Source organism: Pollachius pollachius (assembly GCF_949987615.1).
Source record: "Pollachius pollachius genome assembly, chromosome: 6".
Taxonomy (NCBI): Eukaryota; Metazoa; Chordata; class Actinopteri; order Gadiformes; family Gadidae; genus Pollachius; species Pollachius pollachius.
Genome location: NC_136939.1, coordinates 10,393,422 through 10,409,878, shown reverse-complemented (window position 1 = coordinate 10,409,878; position 16,457 = coordinate 10,393,422). Strand labels below are relative to the sequence as shown.

At 41.4% G+C, this 16,457-nt stretch overlaps 1 protein-coding gene across 1 annotated transcript; it reads left to right on the top strand.

Moving 5' to 3' along the window:
• Nucleotides 1-4,212: 4,212 nt before the first annotated feature.
• nccrp1 (P1, F-box associated domain containing) lies at nt 4,213-8,088 on the top strand. Its single transcript, XM_079738304.1, has 6 exons — nt 4,213-4,537; nt 5,024-5,104; nt 5,345-5,441; nt 6,046-6,141; nt 7,330-7,468; nt 7,789-8,088. The coding sequence occupies exons 1-6, from the start codon at nt 4,459-4,461 to the stop codon at nt 7,927-7,929; spliced, it is 633 nt and encodes a 210-aa protein (XP_079594430.1). The 5' UTR covers nt 4,213-4,458; the 3' UTR covers nt 7,930-8,088.
• The last annotated feature ends 8,369 nt before the right edge of the window (nt 8,089-16,457 follow it).

Sequence of the window (16,457 nt, the reverse complement as noted above, 5' to 3'; positions counted from 1 at the left end):
AGCCATGGTTGCTTCTAAAATTCTTAAGTAAAATAACATAATTAATCCTAGACAGGAAATGTGTGTATCTCAACAGAGGAGTTAGAATTACAAATATATATATATATATATATTTTTTTTATAATCCTGCAAAAAGTATACAGAAAAGATGTCCTTATATACAAAAGTAGTAGAAATGGAGATGATTTAATTATAATATTACATTATGAATTCATTTAGGTATAAGTTGGTGAGTAGTATAGGCCTACGTTTAACCCATTCAAGTAGCTGGATCCAAAATCCCCCTTCACCCCTGCTATAAAAGCCCCTCATGTGCTCGGTGTTAAACAGAGCGGACAACTGGGGCACGCGGTAGCACCATTAGAGTGTACTTTAACCATTAAGCAGGTTTATTTATTCAGAGGATCCTGCTTCATCCAGCCGAAGCAGCGCTACTGTCCTCCACAGCGCTTTCTCAGGTCAGAGTGTTTGTTCAAGTGCTTGAAGCGGATCAGCTGATGGGGAGAACCGTGGGCCTGGGGTCAGTGTGGGCATATGCTAGACAACATGCCTGAGCCACGGATCACACATATAGGAGGACAACAGGTGTCCCTCTAGAGGACCCACTGCTGCTGCGGCACATGGGGCACAGCAGCAGTGTGTTTGTTGGTTCACAGCCCAATTCTGGTCAACGTTTACCCCGCCCCTTCCCACACACAAACACGTCAGTGGAACAATTTCAGTGGTTATTTTTACCTTAACAGGAGGGGGGGATAAGGATTGAACCATTGGAAACCAGCCAGAGTGTTTACCTTTAAAACGCAGGCACACTAATCATGCACTCCGTGTATTCTACCAACAGCCTTTAAAAAAGGGTTACAGCAGTTAATACTGTACACAAATGTAGCTTACAAAGTATTTATGTTAGAATAAACAACAGCCAGGTCCATCTCTGAAAGAGATTTAACTGACTCTGACAGTTAAAGAATACATGCAGGCAATAGGGGATTGCATAGGGAGTATGTGTCATGCTTCTAGGCTAAACGCTAACGTGACTAATGATGTGGATGTTGCCTTTTCAGATTTATTCTGTCTGTTAGCTAGCCTTGCACATCCCTCTGTGTAAACAGTTCACTCAGGAGGACGTCAAACCTCCTGAGACTAGTTCTGTGGCAGTTTTTTTATATGTATTTATACCTTGTGTGTTTGTTAAGGGTTATGTTTCTTTTGCATTGTCTTTTAATAATTGTCTTCCAGAATCCCGGATGCAGGGTTCTGTGCAGGTAGTCACGAATGTATCCTGATAGGAGCATGGCTTGTGTCAACAGACTCTGCTACCCTGTTTCCCTGGCTTCCTCCCAGAACTCCAGGCCTTATATGGTCAGGGGTGTTCTCCACCAACCGAGCAGCTGACCCATAAATTACCCTCCTAAACTCCATGGCAGACGTGCAGCCAACCCTCTGCTCCCTCTAGCACTCTATTTCTCTCACTTTCTCTCACTTCTCTCATACAATGGAATATATGTCCTGATTTATGTATATATATATATATATATATATATATATATGTGCGGAATATACTGTATGGTATATCAACAGCTGTAAATAATAATGCTTCCATGTATCGCCAAAAAATAACACTAACAAATTTGATCTAACCTTAGCTCAAAGTTAAGTCAAAACCTAAGTTGCACCGTGTTCATTTGTTCAATTTATCACAAAAAGTGTAATTATCATAAATACACAAAAAGCAAGTTGACGTCACTGTTGACGCTCACAAAAAAGAGTGTGTGTGGCAATGGCATCCACAAAGTGGGGCAATTTATTCACTAAGCTCTTTCACAACCACCACTACAAACATTGACTCTTCCCTTTGTGACATCAGTTTGCAGGTAGTGAGATCGCAAGCCAAACATGGCTCGTAAACTGCCATGTAAGCCATCATCAAAGGATCCAATCGAGAGAAAGGTTTATTTGATTTTCGTGTCAGCGCTGGTGGGGGTCCAGATGGGGTTGCTGGTAAAGGTACATAACAGCGAAGCTGGTCACGAATGTGACCAAACCCAAGAGGACATAGGAGCTGGAGCCCCATTGAACTTCCACCTCCTGTACAAACACAGTACACACATTTACCAAATAAATCATATTGAAGTGATGTGGAGAAGTGCCAATGGGATGAATGCACTATTTTAGCATAGTTGTGTCTTTAATGAAACACCATCTGATTTTTCAATTAATTTAGTTTTTTTTCTTCATGGAATGACGTGGTTGCTAAGCCAAACTGTGTTATTGCTGTCGTTGAACAAATGGTCATCATCTAATCACCCACCGTTCTCTGAAGGATATTGGTGACCTCATCCCCGACCTCTCTGATTTGGTCAGCGCCCTGACCAGCGGACATAACTGGTTCCATATTCTCCTTCACTGAGATCGTCTCCGGCTCTGGCTGAATGTCCGCAGATGGAGAACCAGAGGAGCACTCTAAACGTTTCACACAAGAAAAGATCAAACTGCAGTTGGATGCAGAATCTTGAGGCAGTGGACCTTATACACAGACATCTTGGCTTTAGACACCAGCTGGGTGGTCAAACTAAATGTGGGATGGGGTGGGTGGACCAGTCCACAAGATGGATCCAAGATGGCCAATATAGTGAATAAGGCCCATCATTTCAAGTAGAGTGTAGTACAAATAGGCTTATATTCCATAATACTGCAACAAATATATGCAATGCTAAGATCTATATTAAAGGCTATGATTTGATTTATTTCCAAACTATTATGTATAAATAAATTACGTAACCAACAGAAATCTTTATTGTTGGAGCCAGTAGTGCCAAATGGGTTCCACAGACTTCAACTGAGTGGTTACAAGCAGAACTACACTGAGAATGTAGCTGAAAATAACCGTCTGTTCTTTTTTCTCCAGTCTCTGACTCAAGAGCAGGGGACGTGTAATAGGGAATGGCACGTTTATTTAAATAGCACCCTTCAAACGCAAGGCAGTTCAAGTGCCTTATGAAGGCAGAAAGCCCAATTTAAAGAACACTAAAAGCACCATCATAAGCCTTCGAAGTATTAGTAGTTGTAGTAGAAGTAGTAGTAGTACATCCTGACTATAATCTGTCACCTGTCAACGTTGGCGAACCTGCGGTTGAGTTGTTCCGCGGGGCAGATGGGGGTGGGGGGAAAGACGTCAGGAGGGTCTGTGTGGCAACGCTGTAGGCCTGATGAGCCCTGCAGCAGTCATAGAAGCTCCTCTCTCCCCCTGGACAATGCTACACAAGCATATCATATTCATATCGCTCCAGTATTCATAATACTTGGGGACTTTTATCCAAAGTCACTTCCAGTGACCACTAGTCATAGCCTAGTCAGACATTGTGCAGACAACAATCACAATTTATCAATACGTTGTCATGACTCCTATCGCTATAGAGAATTGCTATGGTGGACAGGTTTCACGTTAATGACACGGCACAGACTAACTCAGTTGTGTCGGTTACTTTTCATCATTATACTGGACTGGACCGGACATGTCTGATAGTTAACCAACATTATAGGCAACTTACTACTTCTAACGCCATCTACTAGGCGCTTACAACTCTAACGCTTACATTGTTTTACCGTTGGTTTTTACCAGTGTTCATAATAAATTCATGACCTTTGATCCCAAGCAGAAAACGTGCAATTTCGTTGAAATACAATGCTCACCCGTTGACAATGATATTGTGTGTGGTTTCTTTTATGATCAGCCCTTGTCGGAGAATTCTGCCTTCCTTTGACACTCAAAACTGTAGGAGATGAGCAAGAGGCCATTGAGCCTCACTCGGCATGATGCACGTTTTAGCTGTTCTATGCTTTTACACATTATTACGCCACAAACGGTTGACACATTACTACGCCACCTTTTGTGGCGTACTAATGTGTACACATGGGCCACAAATCGCTCCAGGCATCAAGGCTTGCAGAGTTCCAAATATTAACCTATAGTGTCATATCCTGTGTACCAGGTGTGCCTTTCAAAAATGTTTGTTGGCCTTCTAAATGTCTGGCTCGGTCATGCATGCAGTATTTCAAACTAACTTGATGTTATTATTATTATTAGGCCTATCCCATTTCATGCCCACCGGTCCATGTGTTCATCCACTAGGTGGAGTCAGAGGTCCATACTGAAAATGTACCCTAAGCCTGAGTTACCGTGTTTACATTGCCAACGTTTACAGCAATGTCATAGTCAGGCTTTATATATGCCTTTCTATCTATTTACATATAGGGAAGTTCTATAGGTGGATACGATTCAGGGTTTGGTTAAAGTTTAACAATACGCCAATGCGTCACCGAGAAAACGTGTAATTTTATTGCAACATCAGGGTAGGGCATGGGCAGTTTAAGCCTAACGTTAGCTCTACTGCTTATGTATTTGTCCGCATAGACTTCCTGGTTTCTCATTGTGGAGGGAGCCCTACAACCTTACACATCATGGCTGCCCCGGCCAGGAAGATGGTCTGCGAACCTCAGCCGTTCGGACAGAACTTGTTGAAGAATACGTCGCCTTATGGTATGTTATGGTACATCACTATTGGCTCACACGTTTTTGTTTTTTTTAACTGGCAGACTTCCATCATTGTGCAGTTAATTTGTTAGCTCAAACCTTGAATAACTGCTTGATTTACACTTTGGAAAAAGTTATTCCCAGTCTAATCTTTTAGTTTGTATACTACTGTCTATCTGGCAAATTGTTTCGTCATAAATTACAACATTAATTCAAGTATGGCGTTAATTCCTCTGTCTTCCTGCGGAATAGAGTTTAATCTCGTTCATAATGTATAGCATACTTTTCATTAATTCAATTAATAGCATTGCACAAAAATAAAACAAATACTCTTTTAATAACTTGTGACAGCTTCGTAATCAGGTGCCCTCTCACTAAAACATACCAATGATCATTGTGAGAGTCACAGTGGGATTACTGCAGTCCACACATGGGCCACCACACCAACTATGCAGGTTTATCATGACTTTGTGTCTCTGAATTCTTGTACAGGTTTGTCTCACAAAACCCCTCCTCCAGAGGCAGAGAGAAGTGAGTTCCCCCCAGAAGGACCTCCCCGTTTCCAAGCTGAAGGTAAGAGAGAAACAGAGAAATTCCCATTATCCCATTTAGTCCCAATTATTTTACAATGCATTCAGCTTTTTCATTTTCTGTGAAAGTTTTGCTCACGTCTCAGGAGTGTGTTGCAAGAGCACAAAGAGAGAGAGAAGAGGAGAAGGCAGTTTCCTAATTGAAAGAATGAAGAAGGCTGAAGCAATGTATGAAATCTCTTGCATGTATTATTTACTTCTTCGTTTTTTTCTCCACATCTAGGTAACTACACTGACTGGACTACCGGAGTAGAACGTCTCCCCGAAGATAGAAGTGGAATACCCCCGGGCGCGGTTGTGTGCTATTTACCCCAGTACAGGTACAGTAATACTTTACTGTATGCTGTTAGATATATGTTCAACTTCTGCAAAAAAGCCAACTTAGTAAATATTCCTAACCCTACAGTACAAGGCTGCTTAGTTCAAACCTCCAACACACCCTGTAATAACAGTAATAAAACATGATGTCTGATTACAACCAGCGTGGCCGAGTCCAATCTACAGCAACAACTCTAGAAACAGTTCGCTCAAAGGTGCCCTATACATTTAGAAATATTTGGTCCCACCTCTTTAACCAGTGTTAAACTTAATTGGTATTACAGAATACATTCAAAGAAGATTGCTGCTTGTTTACCAAGCATGTGATTAAAACACATAACGCAAACAGTTAAATAACAAGGAATCATAACATAAATAAAAGATAAATAAATGTATGCAATAAATACAAAATGAAAGCTATGTTCACGGAGGTTGCCATCTGTAGCCAAATGTGCGGTTTGGGCTTTGGGACAAAAGTGCAGGTTATGACAGAAGCACAATCAGTAATATTGGTCAGTCACTGCTGACCAACACCACCTGTCACACCTAATGTGCACCCCTGCACCCGCCTGTGTGTGTGTGTTAATGTGTTCTCTCTGTGCACAGCTGGTTCACTCTGGAGCAGCGGGTGGACCTGAAGGCAGAAAGAATTTCGGATGATTTGATGGATAAAAGTCAGCCAGACATTGAGATACAAGACTGGTGGGTTAACATTACACATGAATACATAGAATTTTACACAAAACTGAATTTATCTTCTGCATGAGTTTTGTATTGTTGTATTAAGTTGTGGTCGTGTCTACCACGACTGGTCAAGGTTAGGGTTTGATTTCCATGGGGGCCAGGGTAAGAGAAAGAGGATAAGAGGCTTTGGATAAGAGCATCAACTAAATTGAATAAGTATTTTAATAGCTTATACAACATTTAAGTGTATGGTAATTCAATGAATGATGTCTGACTGAAACAATTTTTTAACTGAATAGCTTGCCATTATAAACAATTTCTCCACATCATAATGGACTTGTTCATCGTAAAGGATTCATTGATCATTCATTGTAAATTCTTAATTAAATGTGTACAATATAGTAACTGTCAATGATGACAATAATTATATAAAACAATCATCCATCCGTTTTATACACCCTGACCCGTATGCAGTTTAAAAATGTCAGGACAGAAAAGGATAGGACATAATTTCACAGTGGTAGTCCATACTGACCCAGTCTAGCTAACTCACTGAGTATGAATTAAGAACATGTTACACTGTTAATGAAGGGGCTGGTTGGGTATCTTTTAAATAATCAATCTCTTTTACTTTAAGGTCCAACAGAATAACTAATTAACCCTCTTAGATTTAAATTGGGTGAACTTATGTTGCATTGCTTCAATAACTCGATATATACAAATAAAATAATAATGATAATGTTGATTCAATATAGCTATTTCTGCATATATTTGCACCTAAAAATGTATATCTGCTTACTGCTGGTATACGGCTGTATTATATAGTTATCCAACATGCTAAATGCAAACACATTATTGTTCAAACTTTATTTTGAAATTCCCAGAAAGATAATCCTTTAAAGCTATTTAATTGTATGTTCTATGTCAGTGGTTCTCAAACTTTTTATACCGTGTACCCATTAAGAAAACATTAGTCTCCCCAAGTACCACCATTATGACCGATGTTATAAAATATAACATATTACAGTAGCGTAGAACTGCGGCCCTATTTAGCTAGGCACAATTCACAGTTCATATAATTAACAATATGTATTGTTAACAACTGTATACAACTATACAGTTAACAACTATATATTGTCAACTGTTGTCAGCTGCCTGAACAGAGTGACTGAATATGCTCCCCTTGTTGTGTGCTGGGGTGGTCAGGTATGAGACGACCCAGGTGCATGAGTACATCTACCAGCTGCATGTCAAGTTACTGGCCGCGGACGGCCAGACGGTCATCTCAGAGTACTCTGTCCAGCCTAAAGAGGACCGTTCCAACTACTCACACACCTGGAAAGAGGTTTGTCGGGCTAACACCATACCATACATCAAATGAAATGCATACACCATTCAATGAAGGCCTATATGTTGATAATCTGGTCTGCGTTTGCTTTGGTATTATACACATCTTGAGTTTACCCAAGTTATTATTATCATTTTAATTATTTTAATTATATTTTTGCCGTCATTTTGGTCCATGGAGCATAATATTTCGGGCGCCACTGAATTAAATGTGTAAGACTCAATTAGACTAAAAGCTTCCACCAGCTTGGATTTCATATCCAGTGATGCTCAAAATAACTACCAATGTTATTCATGAATATCTTTGTCTGCCTGTAGGTGTCGCATGTGTTCACAGGCTATGGTCCTGGGGTGAGGTACATCCTCTTTAGCCACCGAGTGAAGAACATGTTCATGAATGAGTTTTACCCTACCCTTGTCACCGGCAGCTCAGTCATTGTCAAACCGACCAAATTCTAATGATCAGTCCATAACTCATATATATGGAGAAAGAAAATAACACTGGATATTTCAAGTCAGTGTATGTATTATTTTCTTAAAGTAGCCTACATACATCATTGTATTATCTGAAGAAATTGCCTTATTTTGATTTTGTAGATTACGATATTAAAATGTGGATAGGCTAGTGTTGAATCTATTAAACACATTTTAATCATGATAATGATGATTGTTGTTTGTTGATGTTTGATCCATTTTATTAGTAAGCTACCAATAATAATACTTGTTTATATTTTATTGCATTTTTTTGAGACATTGCAACTTACCTAGACATCATTAAAATAACAGTTTTTTTCTTTAATTAAAGCTACAAGAACAGCATTTACTTTATTACAAGCCTACTGCTCCATAGCGGTGTGCACCAATCAAAGGTTGAGCGAGCATCTGCGCATGCGCTGTAGCCCTGGTGTGTATGACCAGCCACATGGGTATGAGGAGCAGCATCTTCATTGTTGTTTTGGAAGTGTGAGTTAACGGGAAAGTTCGTCCGTGAGTCCGCCTGTGTGTAAAGACTAGGACAGTTTACTACAGTGTTTCCCGAGTATTTCTGAAGCAATGCCCGCTCTCCGACACATTGTGCCCTAGGCGAAAAGGTAAGATTGAAGTTAGTTAGTTGGTTGATGAGAAGTTAGTAGTTATTGAAAAGGTTTCTGTAGCATATATGTTTTGGTTTACCGATATTATCCAATTCCAACAAATTAATTGAAACAAATTATGATAAATATGATCTGTATCGTTTTTTCGTTATTATATTGTATAGTACGGATGCTATCTACAGGCCTACTTCTAAATGTGGTGTCAATTAGAGTGCGCTGTTCATTGTGATGACTGGAGAATGCGCTAAATTATGCGTTTACCCTTTTCCCTCACAAAGGGGTTGACACACCGTTACTATATAGCCTAGAATAAGGTAAACACGGGGGTCAGTGATACAATGGAAGTAGGACGAAAGAAGAGATGTTAAAGACTTACAAACGCACGGCGCAGACCGGTACCTTATCCTCTGGTGGTCCGCTGTATATAAAAAAAAAAAATTAAAAAAAAATCCTGTTCCTTTCAATGTTTGCCTTACTGAAGGTAAGGTCTATAGTCCTTCAAGTTGTCTTGCAAAAAACGGTTTCGTCTTACCTGGATGCAATTGCACACTATTCAATTGAGTGGTTGTTTTTCCATATAATGTATCGCTTTTCCATATAAATAGCCTATGTATTTAATAAGTACAACTTGGACATTCTTCAGTGGACCTTTGCGGGTGTACTGTATATGACGACATTGTAGACTGTAGACATTGAACATATATTTAACAGCATCTTTACGCTGAAGCGTAAATAAAATAAAAAAGATCCTCCGATTATTCGTTCTACCTCTGATAACACCTGCTATAGGCATCATAATTCATAATTCTTATTGTAGTAGTTCTATGTATTGTTTAATTCCAGCTATTTATAATCAATGAATCATTTAATGATTCATTTAAGCGTTGATAAACATTACATTTGTATTCAAGTCAATAATCTGCAGTAAACAAACATCACTAATATATGTATGATTATAATGCTAGGAGTTGCATTATGTACGACTGTCCGCAGCAAACAACAGTCAGGCCTTTTCCGGTATTTGGCTTTCGGACTATTCTACCAAACCAATTGTTCTTTCTTTTGATTCCTATTTATTTCATTTTGTAAATAATAGTAAACCCAATCACCAGGGCCAAAGTGATTGAAGTGAAGGGGAGTGTGTCCTGCTCTGACCTGCATCTGTTTCCAAATTATCTGAAACAGAGCAACCAAATATATGAATATGTAAAGCTTTAAGAAGCAAATGTTCTGGGATTTTGACTTTACAATTTGATGAGCAAAATTAGGAAAACAACGTATTTTCTCCCAATCTAATAATCAATGAATCGACTAATTGTTCCCACACTCCCACGCCAAAGTTTCCCTGAGGCTGTCTAGTGTGTTGTCTCTGGTAGCCGAGCATTTGGAAACGTGTTTTCTCATCACACACTTGCGTTGACTATAGGCAAAGAATAGATAAACCATCCAACCCAACTCTATTTTCCACACACAAATTGAGTTATTACACATGAATCCTGTATTTTTTCCCTCGTTGCCTAGGAACAGTTATTTATTTAGGTTATCTGCATTGACCGTGAAGGGGAAGACAATATGCGCCGGGATTCAGCAGCCAAATCCAAGTAAGATAGCGTTAACGCTTCCTGCCACTTAAACTGAAAGGCAACTCCGCGGCGTCCGTGTCAGCAGCAGTAAACCAACGCTGGGGTATTGTATGCAGGCATTGACACGTGCATCATCGTAGGTGCCACCGGACAAAAGGGGAGAGGAAGAGCTATGTTACACCTCCCCCACCGTTCCCTGGCAGCCGGGTAGCCCAGGTGGGATCCATCACCACTCAGCGCAAAGGCCCATAGAGTCGGTCAAACTCCTGCTCACTTGGGGTCTGGGGGGGGGTTGGGGTCTACAGGATGAGGGGTCTCCGTGTCCTCTTGCAGGGGGGTTAATGATATTGCCTCTCACTGTGCAGGCTATGAAGAGAGTTGAATTGAATTGGAAATGTCTATGGTGTATAAAATACAGATTTGTTATCGGACACAGGGTGTAGCAGCCTGGCTGGAACCTGTTTATTTTTTATTGAGTTCTTACAATTGTATGACCTCTGGGCAAGCGCTTGTCCCAAAACGTTTTGTGCATTTTTTTGGTTAAATTGAAAGCACATAAATTATTAAAAGTCAAATAAAAATAATACTATAATTGTCAATCGATACAGAGCTCTCACTGCATAATGGGTCTCATGGGGAGAGATATCTCGAGTGGATCCAGAAGTGATTCTGTGGGTTGGAGGTTTTACAGAATGGCCTCCATAAAAACATGTTTGGATGAAATTGGATGTCATCCTAATTTTAATGTGTTTTCATTCAAAATATTGATTCACTGTGTGTTTGTGTTGATATGAGAGAGAGTGTGTGTGCTTGTGTGTGTTGGCATTGGAGAGAGAGAATGTGTGTGTGTGTGTGTGTGTGTGTGTGTGTGTGGGTGTTGGCATGAGAGAAAAAAAAGAGAACGTGTGTGTGTGTGTGTGTGTGTGTGTGTGTGTGTGTGTGTGTGTGTGTGTGTGTTTGTGTGTGTGTGTGGGAAGGGAAGGGTGGGTTCTGTCGTTTTTTGTTTTCATTCACCCCGGCTCCCTGGCTTTGTCCGATCAGCCCCGCTGGCTGCCTCTGCACTTTTTGTTAACATTTCTGTTGCTCTGACAAAGTTGTTGTTGTGGATTCGAACTGGCATGGTGAGGAACTGAAAGCGATAATCATTTATCGATCATACCATTGGCCTAAAGAATCATGTTTTAAAGGTAATTATGGCCATTCAAACTTTCATCGTTGTTCTTTCCATGGACTTTCCTCATTCATCTAACACTAATGTTATATCTGGACATACGGGTGACACGGGTCATAGTGGAGACAGTGAGGGATAGTGGTGATATGAGTGGAGATGTCCCTTACTAAAGTAACCCTACAACCATAAAGAGGAGGGTTCTGTGTTTCAGTGCAAGAAGTGACTTTTCTTCAATGTTAAAAAAAGGCCTGATCGATTTTCCGTGTGGCCCTCTTTCTGCTACCTTCAGTTTTGCACAGGCGGTCAGCGGTTAGCCGCGGGAAGCTTACCAACTAGGAGTGCCTGCAACATGCTATGCATCTTTGGGTTCGCTGTGCTCAGCTGTGCTCTCGTTTTGGTGGCTGTGTGTTGTGTATATTACATAACCTGCCGGTGTGGTCGGTGCCCCACGCTGATCTGACAACACTGGTCCTTCTAAGGTGACAGGGCTGCCGCTGAGCAGGCCGGGTGTCACAGGTAATGGAAACCAGAACCACTAGCTCCGTCTACTGGGCTGTCAGGGAGGCTTGTCTAGTATCCTCCCTGCCTCAGTGCATGGCGCCCCCATGCAACAACGCAATGTCTCTCTCTCTCTCTTTCTCTCTCCCCCTCTCCCTCTGTCTTTGTCTCTCTCACCATGCGCTCTTGAGGTAAGTGACTCTCTGGGCCACGTGTGGCCGAGTCTGAGGACAGGGCAGTGTTAGGTTTAAGTGGACACAGAACCCTTCAGGGTGGGAGTGACCTTCGGCCCGAGAATCTCTTTACCTAGAGAATGGCTCCAGGCGGATCTGAAAGTGGCATGTATGGGCTCAGCCGGGACAAACACACTTTCTTTCCCAGGATCCCCTGTAATGGCGACCCGCAGATTTCTGATGTCTCTGAGGCGTTCATAGCAAAAAGGACGGACGTTGTCGCAAATGTTGCTGAAAAATATTTCAAGCCTAGAAAATGTAATCTTGTTAAAGTTCTAGAGTTCCCCTCGACATGCTCTAAAGCTTGAGAGTAAATGAAAGAGAGCTCAGATATGTTTTCCACCTAAAAAGGGATGGAAGGGTTAACATCTGCGTGACATTTTTCTGCATACCTCATTTATAAATCAAAATGTCAGGGTGTATTTAACCCAAAATGAGGCTCATTGGGTTATACATTAAAAAAAAAGAAACCGTCTTGGAAAATGTTTCCCGTCAGATGAATGATCTCAGAGATGACCGTCATTCTGGAGCCTAACGCATGAGGCATGGCACAAAGCCTCAAAGTCTCAGTGTAAGCCAAGCCTCTGCGCCCAGCCAGCCGTACGGTCCTGCCGTCCAGATTGATGACATTCTGACCCAGAAGGCGCCGTATGTGCCCCCTGGTGACGTCATCCCCCCACGGCCCAATCCACACAGACTCTGAGGGCAGCCAAGTGATTTCTGCTGGCGCGTTTGTACTTCACACATCCCTTTTAAACTCCAGGGAGGAGGTTTGATCATATTGAGGGAACTGACCTGACTTCTTCTTGGCAAGCAGGTTAGTGAAAACATGTTGGGACTGAAGGGAGATGAGCATGGGGGAAAACAAGGGAAGGTGTCAAGCTGCTTTTCCTAAAATCTTGGAGCAGTGGATAGGAATATGCTTCCGCAAAATAGGCAAAAATGTGTTGTTTTCAATTAAGAGTGCATTTCGGTGATGACGCAGTTAGGTTATCATATAATGGTTTTTCTGACAATGTAACAACAAGGTCTGTGGGATGTCTATCCAACTCTGTAGCTCCTGCGGATTTTGAGTTTGTTTTCATGTAGAGAAACGTCTGCTGTCTGTTGTGCATTGGAATTTCAACTGGTGTGACCCAAGGAAAAAAGAGGCTTTGTTGGCATATGTCTTTAGACTAGCCCGGACAGCTCAGGAAATAGGCAGATTCATCGTTTTATTCAAGGTCTTATTCAAGATTTTATAAAATAATAATACTAATCATATCTACTTTGCCACGTGTCCTGTCATTGTATTTCCGTTTCACAAATGAATAATTTAGCCGTTGCTTGTTAAATAGCAATACATTAACCAGAGCCAAGTTTCTAGGAATGGAATATTTTTTTCCACATGCCTTTACTTATTTGTGGAAATGTTGTGTTAATTTGTTCAAACATTTGTAGGCTTTCCGACCCATGGAAAATAGTGAGAGCAGATTTAACTTGGACACAGTTCAGCAAACTGATTCTGATTTTGCGTCTATATGTACAATTAATATCAAAAATGACAAGGAAATGAGGCTGCATAGAATGGCATTTAAGAAAACTCAATGAGCTTTTGGGTTGCATAGAACTACAAACACAATGAAATGATTCTGCATAAAGTGACAACAGCCATTTGGGTTTAATGGACCCCTCTCTGTCTGACTGGTTATCTTGTCTCTCTGTCTGACTGGTTATCTGTCTGTGTGTGTGTGTGTGTGTGTTGTCCTGATAGAGATGGATTGGTTTACAGCTGTTTCATCGCTCCCCCAGACGGGTGCACAGGTAGCCAAAGCCATCCTTTACTTATTGAGAGGATAGATCTCTCTGGTTGAACTGTATACAGTGATCGACATGCCAGGATTTGAACGTACCTTGAGCTGGTATCATTGTACTGCAAAGAGGTTGTTTATGTTTTGTTCTTGTTGTTGATGGTAATGTTTAAAAAGAGGGTTTCCTGCGTTAATTCTTTAAGTGGTTGGTGGTTGGACTTTGAACGAGCTTTGTCTCTCGTTCACGTACGGTCCATAAAGAAGTGATAGGCATTTAACTACACTGTAATGTTTTCTCAACTTTTGATTAATTATTTAGGTCTTGCATGCTGTTTTACCCAGTAAACCACAAGCGTTGTTTTTTTTTAAAATGCTAGTTCACACACACACACACTCAAACACACACACACACACACACACACACACACACACACACACACACACACACACACACACACACACACACACACACACACACACACACACATATTTTGAACAAATTTGTAAAACAGTTTCTTGTGGCAATTAAAAAACAAGCATATGGACAAGGCATTTATACCAGCAAAAAAAAGAGACATTTGGCACTTTGACACAAGTTAGCATCTGTTAAGGGGAGCTTATGTTCTTGTAAGGTTGCCTTCTATTCCCAGGGTTCAAGTATTATTTGTGCATAATAATATTTGAAGGGCTTCTCGACGCAATGTCTTGTGTGCACTTTCGTACATGGTATAGTGGCAGATCTGGCAACCTTAATTCACGGCATGTTATTGGCCCAGATGTAGTTTTTATCTGCAGAAAAGTGCACATCACAATGACAGCTGTCATTTGGGAGTTTAGGAGCATGGTAATAATAGTCCTTATGGTTGGGAGTAAATGTTTTTCAAATTTTGTTTAGAATAGTGATATTGAATTGAGATTGTGCTGCCAAAGCGTTTCTCAACGAGACAGAGTTGATTGTTTGCCTTGGTTACGTTATATTTACATGGATTTAGGATTTACAAGTGCTACTTTTGAGCCCTCTATTAAGAATATTGCCAACAAAAAGTTACAGATTATTGTTTTGCTTTCGGAGGAAGAGCCTCATCCTGTTCCATTGGACACGCATTAAACACAGGTTGTCATTCTGGTTAGGCAGAAAGATAACTTTTAGGCGCTCTGTATGCATCCATCTGGCATTACAAGGTTAATAAGTAACCAGTAACAATTTAGAGTGGCATGATAGTGCCTTAGCTGTAGCACCCATTGAGGCGTAGCGATTGGCGCTTAGTGACTGACTTAAGGTCAGGTGAAAACACAATCCTCTAATGTAATGTAGCATGTGCATCTTGTACATGAATACATTATGTACATGTACATACATGTACATGAGACACTGCTATCCCGATGTTACCTCGCCGAGCTAAACGCTAAAAGGCGCTAATTCCCTGTTTGCCGGTGTTCCTATCTGTGTAAGATAATACCAGGCAATCACTTATAGGCAATGCTGACAGACAGCGGCCATGCCAGAGGCAGGTAAGGGGAGATGAGCTGTCTCACAGCTCAGTGTGTCTTCGGCCGGAGGAGAGCATGACCCTCCCCCCTCTCAACATCCTCATCACCCCCCGCCCAGACGTACCACCTTGGACTTTAGGGTGAGAGAGGAGACAACCGGAGGTGCTAGGAGCAGAGTAGGCTTTTAGTTTCTATGTTATTGTGGTGAGTGCGAGTTGAAAATAATCAATTCGAGAATTGAGCTAAATGTGGCGTTTGAGTGTGTTTCCATGAACACATTAAAGGAGGAGATCAAGATATCCTCTCTCTCTCTCTCTCTCGTTCTCTCTCTCTCTCTCTCTTTCGCTCTCTCTCTCTCTCTCTCTCTCTCTGTCCCCGCCCCCCCCCCCCCCCTGTGCGTGTGCCATAATAAGTACCCCTTCGACCGTTTCGTAAATAGTGCTAAGAATTGCTTGTATTAGATGACGAGGAAAGGAAGAGCCTACTAAATTTAGACAGGGGCATGAATAAGCAATGCATAGTGCTTGCTTTGTTAGAGCCGGCCGCCCAATGAATCAATGTGTTGTTAGAGTTATATTATCATGCAACAATTCCCCAGCCATTACAGAGGAATATGCAGCGCTTATCTTTGCGATCAATATACCGATCATTTGAGATGTAAATCTCTCATTTGGATATAACTTTCTTTTGAAGCTGACCTTTGAGTACAAAATTATCTTTTTGTTATATTAAGCCTCTAGCCCTCACCCTGTCTCATATATACGCATATGGCATTCATAAATTAAACATCAGCAACTTCCGGCTTATCATCAGCCCAGCCTTCACCCTCTTACCTGTGTGTATTCCTGGCTGAGTGGGGATTGTTTACGTTATCTTTTGGTTACGCCCCCCCCCTAACATCACAATGACCACCCCAAAAGTCCAGCGGGTGTAAGGCGGCCCTCAGTCTGAGGTCGTGGTAACCATAGCAGGACTTGGAAAGTGAAATGCGATGCGCTAGCCCTGTGTGCGCTGGGTTTCTGAATCACAACCCCATAATGAGCTGGCGTCGGCCAGGCAGCATCAAAGATGCAGCACCCCAGTATCTGTTACAACTCCCAACGCACAACAATGCAGTCTGCACCCGT